General features: G+C 35.6%; 1 protein-coding gene across 3 annotated transcripts in view; it reads right to left on the bottom strand.

Moving 5' to 3' along the window:
- Positions 1 to 6,348: 6,348 nt before the first annotated feature.
- UBE2D1 (ubiquitin conjugating enzyme E2 D1) overlaps positions 6,349 to 17,957 on the bottom strand; it is a 35,811-nt gene continuing 24,202 nt past the window's right edge. For all 3 annotated transcript variants that reach the window (XM_043476261.1, XM_043476262.1, XM_043476260.1), the window contains exons 2-7: positions 16,179 to 16,242; positions 16,056 to 16,087; positions 13,947 to 14,024; positions 12,419 to 12,524; positions 7,923 to 8,016; positions 6,349 to 7,224 (exon numbers count right to left, since the gene is read on the bottom strand). In XM_043476261.1, coding sequence (XP_043332196.1) covers positions 7,179 to 7,224; positions 7,923 to 8,016; positions 12,419 to 12,524; positions 13,947 to 14,024; positions 16,056 to 16,087; positions 16,179 to 16,242 — 420 coding nt within the window. In that variant the 3' untranslated portion in view covers positions 6,349 to 7,178. The remainder of the gene's footprint in view (positions 7,225 to 7,922; positions 8,017 to 12,418; positions 12,525 to 13,946; positions 14,025 to 16,055; positions 16,088 to 16,178; positions 16,243 to 17,957) is intronic.

Raw genomic sequence — 17,957 nt, 5'->3', positions numbered from 1 at the left:
TCTGTGGTCGCACAATGCTAGAGTGAAAAAGCTAGAAAATTAAAGGACCTCAACATGCAACTTGTTTTCTCTGAATCTTGAGCTATGTTGGTCAAGAAGCTAAAGAAATAAACTTTTGAAAACATAGTATATATTTTTGCAGTCTCATAGCATTGAGTAGACAAAGGCTTGCCAGAGGACAAGGGCCCCAAAGAATGTACTAGGAGTTAAAAGACTGATGTGGAGATCTGACACTAATGATCTACAACCTCCCTTTTAACCTGGGGCACTTAATCTGGATGTGGCATAAGGCCGAGAATTCAGGCTGGATCTCTGAGAGTGGCTGTTCATAACAGAAAAACTAGTAGTACTTTTGATGATTGTACTGAACGGAAGTGACAAAATGGTGGATTTGAAAGACTTCAAACATGTGGTTAGTCCTTCATCAAGATGTTTGCCATATTCTGTAACTCTAAGAAGCAAGAGGCTAAACCTGTGAATCAAAAATACTATTGAAAAGCAGAATGGAATTTCCTGTAATTTCTCTGGTCTGAGGAAACCAAGAGACTCCTAGAGGGTTGTGCACTACACACAAGGGTAAACCCGACACAGACTGAATCTCATAAAACTGCAACCAGCTTCAACTAAGCACAGACCCTGACTGCCTTACAGTGATCATCTTTGCACACTATTTGTCTGGCAGAGAGGGTGAGCCCTCTCTTGTGGAAGAGAAGCGTCTAGAGACTCTACAGTTTCTATACACAGTAAATGGCTTTCAATAAAAGCGTGAAAGCACATTCGCACAGGTGATTCATTTCCTTGAAGTTAACAAAGACTTAAAATAACAGTAATTAAGGGCTTCAAAAATAGAAAGAAACATGGACAAAATAAACAATTTTGGAACAAAATGGAAAACTAAAATATGTTAAAAAATCAAATGATAGTTCTAGAACTGAGAAAGACAATCTGCAGTTAACTACAATATCTGAAATTGAGGGGATAGTTTTATGAGCAGATTGATATGCAGAAGACAGAATTAGTGAATTGGAAAAGAAAAGATGAATACAAAATTTCCAAACAGAAGCTCAAAGGAAAAAAAAGAGAAAAGCATAGGAAAAAGGTTAGGAAACAGATCTAGTACATTTTATACTGGAATCCTCAAGGAGAAAAATAGAATGGGACAGAGGCAATATTTGATGAAATAAGGGCCAAGATTTTCCAAAACTCATGAAAATGTATCAACCTATAGATCAAGAAGCTCTGTGAACCTCAAGCAGAATAAGATGAAGAAAAGTATACCTTGTAACATCACAGTAAAACTCTTAAGTAAAAAAAATATAATCTTAAAAGCAGTCAGAGAAACTAGATACTTTTTAAAGCAGCAACAATAAAAATAAACTTAATAGCAGATTTCTCAACAGAATTGTGGGATCCCAAGACAATGGAATGATATCTTTAAAGTGCTGAAAGAAAATAGCAAGCTAAATTCTACTTCCAGAGAAAATATCCTATATAAATGGTAGCAAAACAAAAAAATAAAGAAAAAGAGTATTTGTCACCAGAAAACTTGCACTAAAAGCAATACTAAATGAAGTTCTTTAGTCAGAAGGCAAATGATCTCAGATAGAAACATGAAAATTCAAGAAGCAATGAGGACCCCTGGAAAAGTATATATGGAGATCAGTATACTGGCAATAATACACACAAAAAGACTGTCTTGTGGAATTTAACATATATGTAGAATCAAACTTCATAATGATAATGCAAAATGTGGGAAAGGAGTCAACAGGGCCCAAATAGTTCCTACATTATGGGAAAATGGTATAAGTAATAATTTACATTAAACTGAGATAAGACAAAGATGGATCTTTTAATTCAGGGTAATTACAAAAAACTAAAAGGATGTCTAATAAGTTATTAGAGGGGAAAATGGGACTATTATAAAAACTGGAACAAAAGAGGACAAGAAAGGAGGAAAAAATGAAAGATGATTTTAAACATATCAGGAATATGGGAATTCCCTGGCCGTCCAGTGGTTAGGACTGGGTGCTTTCACTGCCGTGGCCAGGGTTCAATGCCTGGTGGGGAAGCTAAGATCCCACAAACTGAACAGCATGGCCAAAATATTAATTAATTAATTTTAAAAAATCAGTAACATAGTAGGTAGAAACCAAACTATATCAGTAATTCCATTAAATGCAAAGGACTAAATACTCCAATTAAAATACTAAAATTGTCGTGTTGGATTAAAAACCAAATCAGAGAAAACCAAACTATAATTAGTACAGGAGACACATGTTTTTTAAAAAGACACAGAAAGGCCCCAAATTAAACAACATAGAGATACACTACAATACTAGCCAAAAAGAAAGGTGTATTAATATTAAAGTAGACCTTCAGCTAAAAGCATTATTAGAGATAAAGACATTTCTTAAAGAGAAAGGGATCATTCTGCCAGTAAAATATCATGATTTCACCTGTGAGTGTAGTGTGTGTGTGTTTCCAACAACATGACTTCAAAATCTTTACAGCAAATATAAACTAAAAAATAGACAATTTCACAATCATAAAGGGGACACTTGGGACTTGCCTGGTTAAGAATCTGCCTTCTAACTTGGGGGACGTGGGTTCAATCCCTGGTAGATGAACTAAGATCCCACCTTGCATGGCATAACTGAGCCTTCGCTCCATAACTAGAGAGAAGCAACCAAAACCTGATGCAGCCAAATAAATATTTTTTAAAAACACGGGGGGAAACTTGCACACATCACCCATAATGGCTGTGAGAACAAGCAAATATTATAAGCACAATTAACAAACTTGATCTTTCAAGAGTAAAGAACAGTCCTGGCAACAAATGGTGCACCAGGTTGGCCCTCACCTGGCATCTAGGAACATTGCTTCTGAAACTCTTCCTATGCAATGTGAGGTTGTATCTGCTGTGCTGGCATCATTTCAGTGAACACCTGCTTACCTTCTGGGAGCCTAGAATTTTGGTGGGCCACGTATGCCTGCATGGTCTAGCCCCAGTAAAGCCCTTGAACATAGTGCCCGTGTTCCTGCTTTCACTGCTGGAGGAAGACTGCACTCTGTGTGGCCCCTTCAGAGGAAGCTTCACGGTTTCCTCCAGGCTCTGATCTGTCTTTTCCCCTTACAGATGCAGCTGCATTCCTCTTCTGTGTTGCTGAAACAAATCAACAAATCTTAGCTGTGAGTATGAGCATATGCTTCATCTTGTGAATTCTTCTATTGACACATTGAATGTGCGGATGGTCATGGGACCAAGACGAGTGTACTGGAAGTGCTTAAGTGGCATCACAACTGTTCCCCAAAATGTATATAAAGAGTTTACAATAAAATACTGTACACACAACTCATAGTGTTCTTTTGCACTAAAAAGATTTCAACAAAAGCAAGCAAAAGATATGAGGAAAGCATAGCTCAGAACTTGGACACATGCCAGCATAATAAAAACAACTTCCTCCCGGGGTGAGAAAGTCATGCCTCTCCCTCTGCAACCACAGAACCTAAGAGAGTGCTGAAAGTAAGATTTAAAGAAATGTATCCTATTATAGGAAAATGCCTTCAACTGCTAGAACTTTTAGATGAGTATTCCCTCTTCCTATTACTGCAAAACCACATTCTTACATATATAATGAGAGCAGAAATTTAAATGTAACATGATACAAATAAGTGATGGAACACTACTTTAGGCTATCACCAAGACACTATTGCATCACAAATTACTTCCAGAACCAAAAATGTCAGCTGTTCACAAATTTTCTACTAATTTCTACTACAAAGTTATTACTATTAATGAAAAAAACTCCTGGTCAAAGTGTTATCAATATGCAGTTTAGGAGTTTGCAGATCTCAGCACAAAGAAATTTTTTTTAGAAATGACTAGTTATTATGGGCTTTCTTGGTGGCTCAGATGGTAAGGAATCTGCCTGCAATGCAGGAGAGCTGGGTTTGATCCCAGGGTCAGGAAGATCCCCTAGAGAAGGGAATGGCAATGCACTCCAGTATTCTCACCTAGAGAACCCATGGACAGAGGAGCCTGGTGGGCTACAGTCCACAAGGTCGCAGAGTCAGACATGACTGAGACTAAGCAGCAGCAGTTATCTATGCACAGGAATTTTACTAGTGAAATTAGATGAATCTCTACCTGCTATCTTGTCTGTACAACACAACTGTCAGAGCAGTCAGAGAAGTACTATAAAAAATGAGAACTGTCACAAATAATCAGCATCAAATTTTAGGGCCATTAAACTGCAATTAAACTTCTGCTTTAAGAAAAATTTTTGGAAGTCATAGTTAACAGTCGATAGAGTGATGGAAATAAACTTTTAAAATCTGGATTTGCCATTATTTTATTATATTAATAGTCACTTCAATAGCTTCACCAAGAATTTCTCTTAATCCAAGGGGAAAATAAATTTCCCTAATCTTTCCACATTAAAAATACAGAACTGTGACAGAGCAGGATTCTGCAAAACATCAATGACTGAATCATGTACAAAGCAGGTCACTGTGATAAAACAATAAAGGAAATGAAAAACTACATATGGTCATGTTTCTATCATTTTTTAAAGTTACTCTTTCGAATACTAACTCAGCACAAGTTACCCTGGTGCTGTTTGTGTTTCTCACCTAACCCATTTTGATTCTTTTGAAATTGACAAAGTAACTTTAAAAATTCCCCTAACAGAATTCATGGAGGGGTAGCAAAAATGAATAATCATATATGGTTTACACAAGCATGTGTAAAGCTTGTTCAGGAATCATATGCTTTTGAGATAGTTGGGGGATAAGGGTTACGTTATCCTGCATAGCCTGTATCATGGATTTATTGTATATGGCAGTTGTCAGTGTCCAGAATCCAATCTCAATACAGTTTCTAACTGTCTCAAAGCACTGAGGACCTAGTGGGATCCAAAAGACTACCCATTTTCCTCATTCCCAAGAGGTCCTTAAATTAATGGCTAATCTATGAAAGAAGGTCCTTGTCTTCAGATTTAATTAGGTACTGATGTACTCTTTTTTAGAATTAAACACATCAATAAGCCCAAAATAGAGATCTGACTGATCATTATGCTGCTTCTGACTTTTAATTAATGATGAGAATTTGTGCCCACTCAAGAGAGGTGGCTGTACATTTCATATATAAGCAAAGGCAAACAAGTTAGGCAAGCTTCAAAACTTTAATACAGAAAAAAAAGACACTTCCAAAAATAAATGTCACACAAATAAAAGGTTTTTAAAAAGTGAAAGATATTCATGAAACAAAACCCTTTATTATCAAAATATACTAAATACTTACATCTAATGATGTTGAGTGTTCAAATTCTGGGCCAACATAGCTTATAATAACATAGTAAAGTAGTGTTTTTCATGTTAAGGCTGTTTTAAGACATCACTTAATATAGTTACTTTTTAAACCTATATTTTCTTAAACATCCATTTCACAATTCATTTATTTATTTTACATTCATTTGTAAAAACACATTTTCTAACACTGGGTTATCTTGTGCTTTAATAATAATGAACCATGGTAAAATACTTTAGTGATTTAAAATCTTTGCTAATGACTATACCCATCACAGATTTTCTGGACACTTATACAGCTACTGCAATAATCAGAAGAGCTACAACTCTTCTTAAAAATGACACTCAAGTTTGATAAGCATGCTAATAATTAGAGATGTATTTTTTGCTAAGTTAAATCATCAGGATTTTCTAGTTTTCTTTAAAATCTGCAAATATAATCTGCTTATTTAAGTTACTTTAAACTGACAAATTATAAAACAGAAGAAAAGTGTCATTTTTAGAATTTTCTTTATAATTTCTATGGTTAAAACATGGATGTCCTCTTTCAAACTGTGATAGCACTAAAATTCTATTTTTGAAATTCTAGATTTTAAAATGTTAAGAAATAACAATGCTAGTTACATCTAGAGGGGTATTTTAATGAATTAACCTAATTATTCTTCAGGTCTATAAAGACTTTTCTTCAGTGTGGGTGACACTGCCTTATATTCATCTCAGTACTCTAGAAAATAATTCATTTTATATGTGATCCAAGACAAACCCCGACATATTCTAAATTCTCTTCTATAACAAAGGACTAATGTATATCATCCTTTAGATTGACAATTTAGTAGACAGATACAAATCTAAAGCAAAATTTATATAATTAATGGTGCTTAAGTTGGACACAACTGAAAGACTAAGCACGCACTCAATGCCAAGTACAACAGACTTCATCCTTAGAATCTGGAATTAATTTTCATGCAAAATTTTATATAAAGTATTGATCCTTACTTGTAGATAAGGCAATTTTTTATCTTTCAAAGTAATCAAGACAAATAGTAGAAAAAGCATTTTATTTAAATGGAAAAAGCTACATTAAGATCTGTAAAAGGTGTCAATATAATATTGCCTATACAGAAAAAAATTCAGATGTGAATAGCAACAAATAAAAGTTATACATCTTTCTACTTAGCAGTGCAATTAATTCACATTGTAATAAAGTTAAGTCAAGTATAACAAAATCAAAACAAGTGTTTCTCCATAATCAGTATACTGAGAATTACAGTGTAAAGATCATTTCAGGTTTAAGAAATCTGCAGTCAATCTACAGAATACCCCAAGACAAGGGAGACAGTTAATTCATTCCATTATCAGCTGTTGGGTTTTTTCAATACTGTTCACAGGAAAAAAGTAACAAGTTGACATACATGTAAATAGAATATATTTAGTCTATACAGTAAAAAAATACAAATTATAAAGTGAGCTAACAAAGAATGAAATCTGAATACAGATTTATAAAACTGACAACATCTTAGATAACACATACAGTATTTTTCATGTAAAAACATCTAGTTTCAGCAAAAAATAATTTGGTTGCTTTTCAGATGCATTGTAGATCTTGTAAGCTGAAGATGCAGATGTCCAAGTATCTTAAAAACCATAATAAATGTCTTTCTCAATGCATACAAAATGATAAATGCTCTCATCACAGTCTCAAGAATATTTTTGGAAGTTTGTTTTGTCTTGCTTCAGAAATACATTTAAAATGGGTAAAAATCAAAGGATTTCATGGTACAATGAAACAATAAACAGTGCTCAATTTACTGCTAATGTTGAAAAAACCTAGATTTTACAGTACTCTGGTATATATGAAATTTTTTTTGATTTTACATTGCATATTTCTGAGTCCATTCTCTTGCATGTCTGTTGTATCTGTAGATATACAAAAGGGATACAGTAAAAACATACAAATTAAATGTTTTAGAAGATCTATGTAAAACTGTCTAACTTTTTACATTTAATCACAATAATCATACATATACCAATTATTGGGTCAATGTGACTTTGGTTCATACATAAATAAAACAGAAAACATAAGGGATTTCTTAAACTCATAGATCTCTTTACAACCTATATGAAAATGTACCTAAGTTATAAATAACAAAATAAAGAAGTCAATTTCTAATACAAATCTATAAAAGTCAACCCTGAATGGTCATTATCTGTAAAATGCAAATGAATCAATGGTACCAGCAAGATGTAGGTCAGTTTAGGGGTAGTTAGGGATAACTTCTCCTCCTGGGAGAAAGTAAGGAATCTGATATTCAGTACTTTCCAATTACCAACTTCTTAAATTTTAAATTTACTACTTAGAATCAAAAAACATGCATATTATGCAAAGGCAAAATAAGTACTATTAAATAGTAAAGGATGAAACAATAAGTGGGAAGGGGTGAGATTTTTTTGTAAAAGGAGTAACAAAGTTTAAAAAGAAAAAGATCTACTCCTTTGGAAAGATAAACTTAACAAAAATAATAAGCTTAACTAAATGTACCTAAATATACTGATAATACTTATGTTTTGGCAGACTACATAGAAATGCACAGAAACCAATATAAGCAAACACTTACTTTTCTTTGTCTGATTTATAGATTTGTGCAATATCTGGTACTAAGGGATCATCTGGATTAGGGTCACAAAGCAGAGAACATATGGACAATAAAACTAGATTTAAAAGAGAACACCATATTAGGTAATGAGTTTTCTACTTTATACAAAAGTACATATGTAAAAATAATTTTAATGAACAGACGATAAACTTATAAAGAAAAAAAGAAAAATGAACACATTAAATTACATTTGAGATTAAAACACACAGACTCCAAATACACAGCTGGAAAATATTAGAATAGCATCCTAACCTCAGATGTTTCTTAGAGATACTTTTTTACTTTAACAAGAAAACTGTCCACTTTTTATTCTATTTTAATGCAAAAAATCTGTGTTTGAATCAATTCAAGGTAAAGCAATCAAATTATAGTTAATAATTCAAACTATTTTGGGAGACTGAGCTCATGCACTTTTTATTTGGACTTAGAGCTGAAGAGGGAAGATTTGTAAATTATTTTCAATGAAATTTTTTATTACATGTACATTATTTGTATCAAATGCACTTAAAAATAATATGTGCAGCTATCATTACATAACTTGTATATTTTACAATGTAAATTAAAATTGAAAAAATATAGTAGTTGTCTCTTGCCATGTTGAATCCAAATACTAATGCAAATAGCTATACTTTAAAAAGCAAAAACAAACAAACAAACAAAAAACCTAAGTATCTGAAAAAGAAGGGAACAAGGACTCTGGTTCCTCATTTGTCTGCTTCCATGCCACCACTTCCAAGGGGATACATGGAGTCTTTGGAACAATCTTCCATCTTCACCTTCCTCTACTATGTTCCTTTATCTTTTCCTACTGTTACACATCCAAAGGTGAATTTATAAGGCAGAGGTGATCCTTAAATGACCTGGAAAGGTGGCGATAAGGGCTAAGAAAAACTAACATTTCATTCCTCTTTTATCTTCCATCTACCCAATGACATTTTAAGTCTGTATATTAAACAAACAGGGTAAATTATCTGGGCTCATGTCTCCAGAAAGTTTCCAAACTAAACTCATGATAAAAAGTGAAATAAAACATTTAAAATATTAAGAAGTGAAAAATGAACAAATATAAGGAAAATACAAGCTACTTTATAAACTAAGCAAGAGGGAGGTTCCTCATCTCCCCCCTCCTGCTAACAAGAACCCTGTACCCTGATTTCACTATTATGCACACAAAACAAATGTTTTAAGGGAAAAGGTAATAGCAGTTAACGTTCATTTGAGGCCACAGGACTGGAAAAGGTCAATTTTCATTCCAATCCCAAAGAAAGGCAATGCCAAAGAATGCTCAAACTTCTGCACAACTGCACTCATCTCACATGCTAGTACAGTAATGCTCAAAATTCTCCAAGCCAGGCTTCAGCAATACATGAACAGTGAACTTCCAGATATTCCAGCTGGATTTAGAAAAGGCAGAGGAACCAGAGATCAAATTGCCAACATCCGCTGGATCATCAAAAAAGCAAGAGAGTTCCAGAAAAACATCTATTTCTGCTTTATTGACTATGCCAAAGCCTCTGACTGTGTGGATCACAACAAACTGTGGAAAATTCTGAAAGAGATGGGAATACCAGACCACTTGACCTGCCTCTTGAGAAATCTGTATGCAGGTCAGGAAGCAACAGTTAGAATTGGACATGGAACAACAGACTGGTTCCAAATAGGTAAAGGAGTACGTCAAGGCTGTATATTGTCACCCTGCTTATTTAACTTATATGCAGAGTACATCATGAGAAACGCTGGGCTGGAGGAAGCACAAGCTGGAATCAAGATTGCTGGGAAAAATATCAATAACCTCAGATATGCAGATGACACCACCCTTATGGCAGAAAGTGAAGAAGAGCTAAAGAACCTCTTGATGAAAGTGAAAGAGGAGAGTGAAAAAGATGGCTTAAAGCTCAACATTCAGAAAACTAAGATCATGGCATCTGGTCCCATCACTTTATGGCAAATAGATGGGGAAACAGTGGAAACTGGCTGACTTTATTTTTCTGGGCTCCAAAAATCACTGCAGATGGTAACTGCAGCCATGAAATTAAAAGACACTTACTCCTTGGAAGGAAAGTTATGACCAACCTAGATAGCATATTAAAAAGCAGAGACATTACTTTGCCAACAAAGGTCCATCTAGTCAAGGTTATGGTTTTTCCGGTAGTCATGTATGGATGTGAGAGTTGGACTATAAAGAAAGCTGAGCACTGAAGAATTGATGCTTTTGAACTGTGGTGTTGGAGAAGACTCTTGAGAGTACCTTGGACTGCAAGGAGATCCAACCAGTCCATCCTAAAGGAAATCAGTCCTGGGTGTTCACTGGAAGGACTGATATTGAAGCTGAAACTCCAATACTTTGGCCACCTGATGCAAAGAGCTGACTCATTGGGAAAGACCCTGATGCTGGGAAAGATTGAAGGCAGGAGGAGAAGGGGATGACAGAGGATGAGATGGTGAGATGGCATCACCGACTCAATGGACATGAGTTTGGGTAAACTCCGGGAGTCGGTGATGGACAGGAAGGCCTGGCGTGCTGCGGTCCATGGGGTTGCAAAGAGTCGGACACGACTGAGCGACTGAACTGAACTGAACTGAGTGCTTTACTATGTGCTAGTTGCATAGTGACCATATGTGGTAACACTATTATAATTCTCATTCGACATATGAGGAAACTAAGGCTATGTGAAACTGTTCTTAAAGGACAGCTTCTAAGCTAACTAATGAGAATCGACCATACAGCACAGGGAATTCGACTCAATGCTCTATGGTGACCTAAACAGGAAGGCAATCCAACAAAGAGGGGGTACATGTGTATGTAAAGCTGATTCACTTTGCTGTGAAACAAACAGCAGAAACTAACACGATACTATAAAGCAACTATACTCCAACATTTCTTTTTTTAAGTTTCTAGAAGTTGACAAAATGAATTGTTTTTTATAAAAAGCTACCAATATCAGAAGGTGAGTATTTAACACCTAGCAGTCCGCACTTTCTCTTGTAAGTATTTAGCTGCATAGTTCACTCAGTTCAGTCGTTCAGTTGTGTCCAACTCTTTGCGACTCCATGGACTGCAGCACGCCAGGCTTCCCTGTCCTTTACCAACTCCTGGAGCTTGCTCAAACTCATGTCCATCGAGTCAGTGATGCCATCCAACCATCTCATCCTCTGTCGTCCCCTTCTCCTCCTGCATAAGCTAACTGAATTTCATTTTGTGATACTATTCCAGGAAAGTTTATTAATTTGAATAACCTTATGACAGTTATCTTTCCTATATCTAGTATGTAACAGTTATGTGAAAGATTTTTTAAAAAACACTAGAATCTACACAAACATTTTATAGGAACATTTTAGGTCAGAAAAATTGCCATTCATAAATACCTAAATGATCTGAAGGGCTGTCACTTATCTAATACTTAAAATAATCATGGCTGTGGACACTGTTCCTATAAAGCTTACCAATTTTTACACAAGTTATGTAATCAGGTAGCATTTATTTTTAAAAAAAATTTTAATGATCATTGATTCTTCCTCTAAATTCTTCAAGAGAAATAGTTTTCTTAAATTTTATGAAAAGGGAAAACTACCAAGTTACTTTGAGGGGCAGACGTTTCTAAATCAAAATAGTAACTCAGGCTCTCTTCTGTTAGAGACAAGACAAAATTAAGAGGGTGACAAAGCAAACAGCATTAGTGAATGAAACAAACAACTTCAGATGCCCTATATACACATCTCATAATTTAGCAAAGAATAATGCTATATTATGTAACTGTGAAAGTTGAGAATCTGCATGGAGTATTTATCAGTCCTTACAATGATGCTACTGATTGCTTGAAGTTTAGACTAACATGCTACATGTACTGCATTATTCTAAAGTGTGAATATGTCTTTCACTTTTTTTTTTTTTTGGCCATACCATGAGGCTTGTTCCCTGACCAAAGATTGAACCTGGGGTCCTTGGTAGTGAAAAGTCTGAGTCCTACCCATTGGAGTGCAAGGGAATTCCTGTCTTTTTAAATTATTTACTTTATCTGCCTAGTTTGCCATTACTTCTTAGATGAAGTAAAAGAGAGGTAAAGCTTTATTATGTCAATAAATAATTCCATTTAATGAATGGGACAACTGGTCCTAAAATCTTATTTTTACTTCTGTATGTGTATCTCTTTCTGAGTCCCTGTCTGTTTTTAAAGATAAAGCCCAAACTAAAGGAATGAAATGTCAACAGTCTTATCCCCAAATTTCTAGTTTTATCATTTTAAATTTCTCTCATTTCATCATTTAGATCAGCCCATCAACCTCCCCCCACCTCCAAGCAAGAGTAATATAAAAGCTATGAAAGGAAAGCAAAAGCAAAGCAGAAGAAAACACAGTAGATTGGTTTTTTGTTTCAAACTTTGGTCCCTAAGACATTTTTGCTGTATTTTTTCTGTCTCACTGTTATTAACTGTTTTAAATCTGATAAATGAAATTACCTTTTGACACAGTCAGAGCTGGTGACCACTGTGACCTCAGGATATCAAGACAAATACTTCCATTACTGTTTATGTTTGGATGGTAAATTTTTGTTGTGAAAGCAATCTAAACATAAAACAAAACAAAACTGTTGATAATCCATGAACTATGAAAGCAAACAGAACCAATCTGCTCTAGGGTAAAATGTCCTCAATTTCAAATAACCTTAGAGGAGAAATGTATTCAACACAAACTGGATGAGCATCTACTTTATCCAAATGTATCTTTAGCTACTGATAATGTGAAAGCAAATAAATTCAGTTTCCTACTCTTCCTAATGCCAAGCAACTGAGAAGTTATTTTAGAAAGTGTAATAAATAAGTCTGTACTAGCTGGTATGACTAGTTGAGTAGCACCTGAGATAATTAACCATGGCTTTCATCACCCCTCAGAATGATCCTTTCCTTAATTTGATTATCAATTGACACGTGGGTCTAGAAATAGAATGCTGACCCTATTCTAGAGGAAAGTTGAGGGGCCCCAGCTTATTACCTGTCCTAAGAAATCTACCAAGAATTCTAATCTTTCACAAGAATTATTATATCATTTCATATATAAAGTTAATCAGATGTTTTTAAAAATCTAAAGTAATTATCTCGTGAGTGACAGGATTTGTTAATGATTCGCTCCCTCACTGACACCCCATAATCTGTTGATTTCCTCTTTAGAGCTAAGCTAAATTTAATAAGAATGTGTTTTAATCTTTCCTATTTTTGTGCTTAGCTGCTCAGTTGTGTCCAGCTCTTTGTGACCCTATGAACTGCAGCTCTCCAGGCTCCTCTGTCTCTGGAGATTCTCTAGGCAAGAATACTGGAGTGGGTTGCCATGCCCTCCTCTAGGGGATCTTCCCAACTCAGGGATCAAACCCAGGTCTCTCACACTGCAAGTGGATTCTTTACCTTCTGAGCCACCAGGGAAGCCCAAGAATACTGGAATGGGTAGCCTATCCCTTCTCCAGGGGAACTTCCCAGCCCAGGAATCAAACCGGGGTCTCTTGTATTGCAGGCAGATTCTTTACCAGCTTAGCTAGCTACCAGGGAAGCCCTTAATCTTTCATATGCTAAATATAATAAGAGGACTGTGTCTTATTTATTATATTTTGTATTCCCCAGCGCAACAGCATATGGTAGGTGCTCAATAAATGTTGGCTGAATACTTAAAAACTGAGAAAGAAAGATCAGCCTTGGAAAGAAAATCCCCTGAATGGAAAAGTCTAATTCTTGACCATAAAAACTTCCAAACTACACATATGTAATGAGGAAGGTAAGACATGTTAGGGAAGCTAATTTCTAACCTAACAGATACTTCTTTTTGTTTATAGACATAGTAAAATATTTGATGAGGAAACATATTTTAGATTCAGTGGCTTTATATAAAAGTTTGGACACGCCAACCCACCCACAGTCTTTTGACATCACGAAAATATCTCTGGATGGAGAGTTAATTCCCTGACACAGGGGTGACATCAATGATAAAAAATAAAAATACCTTTGGTGGTTTAAAAGGATAGTCTGTCGGAAAATGTACAGTGAGAAAGAAGACTCCACCTTGATATGCGCTATCAGGCTGAAATTACAAAACAATTACATCAGTGTCTGACTGCTGTATTTGTTAGTAATCCAAGATGATTCCCTCCAAATACAACGGTTTGAAAAAGAAAATGCCATCATTTTGTCTTAAGTTCAAATCATTTACCTTGAAAACAGGTTTCTCTTTGTAGGCATGAAGGAGGATTTTCCAGCAATCATGCCGAAATCATAGTTTAAAACAAAACAAAAACAGGACACACACAGTGGAGTGGTGTGATTTGCCCAAACAAACCTGTTTGTGAGTACAGATTGTTAAAGGTAAGTATACACACAAGACTCTGTGAGAAAAGAATGATGATTCGCAGCAGTAATCAGTATGCAAGAAAAGGGCTGAGGCTAGTATATTTCTTCTGAATTATAAAACCTAAGTTTTTGTGCTCCTTCCCTTAAAGGGGCAAGAATAGAGGTAAATTGAAATGACCAATTTATGAAAAGAAAAGGCTAAGTGACACTGTTACATAATTTAAACCTCAAATCTTCACTTAGTAACAGTTTACAAAATAATGTGGAAAATGCGAAAGAGCTGCAAATGAAACTAGAGAAATTCAGTTTCATAGAATTATCAAATTAGGAATCAACTTTACAAGAGGAATTTAAATTTGGCCATATGTCTTTATAGAAATTAGGAAATATTTATGTTACAAGCAAGAGGAAAAAAAAGGATGATTTAAAAAAGGGGGAAAGGGGGAAAAAGTAGCAAAAATACCTTTAAATTCTATTTTAATTCATTTATTTTAATTAAATGTATCATGCTATACTCTGTCAACATGTTGGTAAGAACAGAAGGCTATCATTGATTCCTCCTTAAGTTTCTACATAGATATTAGAGGACTGTACTGTATAATTATTCTTACCATATACATTGTTTAATTCTAGTTTAGCAAAAATTATAAGGAATGTAGAAAATATAAGTTAATTACAATCAACAGATATGATCTTCTTAGATATTCAATTATACTATACAGCGGCATATTTACATTACTAAAATAAAGGGGAGTATGAGTAACATAAATTGCTACATGTGATTCACCTGAGAAATATTTGTGGAGGGCTATAATTCATAAGGGTGAGAGGTGATATTATTTTGAAAGTTCTTGGTAAGGAATGAAAAAAGATTCCTATCAAAGTAGTTAAATAAATATGTTGCACTTCACCCTTTAAAAAACTAACTTAATGTAACAATTTAGTGATTTAAAACATTTGCCCATGACTCCTGCTCTGAAAATTCAGTAACTGGTGTATGTTTTAAAAGTTAAGCATGAGGCAATATGATTAAAAACTCTATGGCTTCCTGGATAAAGCTCCTTCAAAGGGGGGAGGATAGAATGATGCTCATGGAAACATGTTACTAATACACTCTCATCCAGAAGCAGACCTGAGCTGCCAGTGCCCATTCTCACACAACCACATTTTTGCCCTAAAAGGAAAAGTCACAACTGCTTCTCAGGTGTAGAAAGAAATAATCTTAACAAAGGCAATAAGTATAAAGAGAAGCCAGTTACAGAACAGCAGGTGATTTTGAATTCAGGACAATGCAACAAAAGAGGCAAGCTCATGAGATGGCAACAGAGCCACTGCAAAATTGAATCTGATCTGTCACACAGTGATGAAACACTGCAATGAAACTTACTGCTTGTTACTTGTAGGAATTCCATTATTGGGTTAATTAGACTTATATCTAACCTACTAAAACGTGGAGAGTAATTATGCTTCGTTCCAAACAACTTTCTGTACTTAAAAAAAGATAAAGCAAACACAAAGCCTGGTTGCAAATTGTGTGTGATCCATTACTATGCATAATGATCAGGGATTTGGCAAAGCACTATAAATGTGCTTTGCCACCAGGGCTCTGGAAAATCATCATAAATCCTTTACTTGTATTTTGCTTTCTGAGTGACTCAGAGTACAAGAAAATTCAACCCTAGCCACAAACATCTGATCAAAGATGAAATGGTAAGAATGAAGGATGGCCGAAGGGATTAATTTCACATGTATGAATCATACTTACAGGCCCCATAATAGTTGCTTGCCAGTGGAACACTGAAACAAACAAAGGAGTTGGAGTCATTAACAAGAGTTCAAACCTGTACTATGAATGGTAGCAAAATCCTAGCAAGAGAGTAAAGCTTACAGTCATCTCCCACAGGTCCAGCCGAACAGTGAGCAGGTGGGTCACGTTGTAGATCACTTAACTCCTGAAGCAAAGCAAAAATACTTCGGATTAATTCTTTTTCAGTGAAACAAGCCCAATAATCCATGAAGACACAAACAATTCATTTAAATATCATTTTAGGCAGTTCTATTCAAAATATGGACACATAAAATGTACTATGTCACTGATGGATAGAAGAATATGGAATAAGGTATTAAATTCATGAGACAGCTCCAAACTTTTTAAAAAAATTAAATGAATTAAAATTCTGTTTTTCTTTAGCATCCCTAATACAAAATATTTTTGAGTATCTAATGTATGCAGGGTAACTTAGGACTTTTTTTCCCTCAAATCTATATTATGCCCCTAGTACTTATATAGGTACTAGGTATATGCTGCTGCTGTTGCTAAGACACTTCAGTCGTGTCCAACTCTGTGTGACCCCACAGTCGGCAGCCCACTAGGCTCCCCCGTCCCTAGGATTCTCCAGGCAAGAACACTGGAGTGGGCTGCCATTTCCTCCTCCAATGCATGAAAATGAAAAATGAAAGTGAAGTCGCTCAGTTGTGTCCAACTCTTCGCGACCCCATGGACTGCAGCCTACCAGGCTCCTCCGTCCATGGGATTTTCCAGGCAAGAGTACTGGAGTGGGTTGCCATTGCCTTCTCCAACTAGGTGTATAATATAGATTAAAAAAACCACACACACAGATCCTACTTCAACAAGTTTATAATCTAATTTGGGAGAGTGAAGGCTCACGGACAGATGGATATTTAAGGAACAACATGAAGGTTAAATGGAAAGAAAGGAGAGCAGCTGGGCCATATCTTAAAGCCAAGCACATTGATTCATATGCTCTTCTCTGCTTTCAAGGAAGCAAAAGATCATGGAAGTGGCACAGTTGTAGCTGGTCAGTCCTAGGTTGGCATTCCAGTTCTACCCTAACTAACGCTATGACCGTGGGGAAGTAATTTACCCTCAGTTGGGAAGGAAATGACCATTACTAACTATGAAAGGTGTAAATTCAATATAAAAGACTGTAAATTAGGACTGAAGAACCTAATTTAGTTAGGCAATGTCTTTGAGAAAGTGACATTTCAGCTTGAATCTAAAGGGATGAGTAGAAGTTAGTTTTGGGAGAACTGAGTGCTCCTGTCAGGCACGGCAGCGTAAGATGCATTGAAAGAGCAGGCAGAGGCCAGGCAGAAAACAGAACAATATACACCATATTAAGGATTTGGGGCTTTATACCAAGTGCACTGGGAGGGGTTTTAAGAAGTGGCATAATCTGATTTAAAAGATGGCTCTGACTATGTACTGAATGGATCAGAGATGGGAAAAAGGGGAAACTGCAAAATTAATTGCTACAGGCAATAATAGGGGCTTGGACTAGAGAAGAGGTAGGTCAAAGAGGATGGATTTGGGATATTGTGAAAAGACTACTTATGACAGGATTGATGATGAATTATGTGTATAGAGAAAGGAGAAAAGTCATAAATACATATGATGAAAACAAGCAGCAGCTAATATTTACTCAATGTTTTATCATCTTAATAATCCTGTCAGGTAGGTGTTGTCATGCTTCCCATTTTACAAATGAAGAATAAAAGAAACACGGTTCACTATGCGCTCACAGAACTAGTATGGGGGGAACTGGGGCTCAGACCCCGGCAGCAGACCTTCTACAGGTGTAGATACCATTTACTGAGAGGTGGGAATAACTAGATGATGTTGATCTGGAAAGTAGGTACACCGTAT

This window comes from Cervus canadensis, chromosome 8, assembly GCF_019320065.1.
Source record: "Cervus canadensis isolate Bull #8, Minnesota chromosome 8, ASM1932006v1, whole genome shotgun sequence".
Lineage (NCBI taxonomy): Eukaryota > Metazoa > Chordata > Mammalia > Artiodactyla > Cervidae > Cervus > Cervus canadensis.
This window is presented reverse-complemented; position numbering and strand designations above follow the sequence as displayed.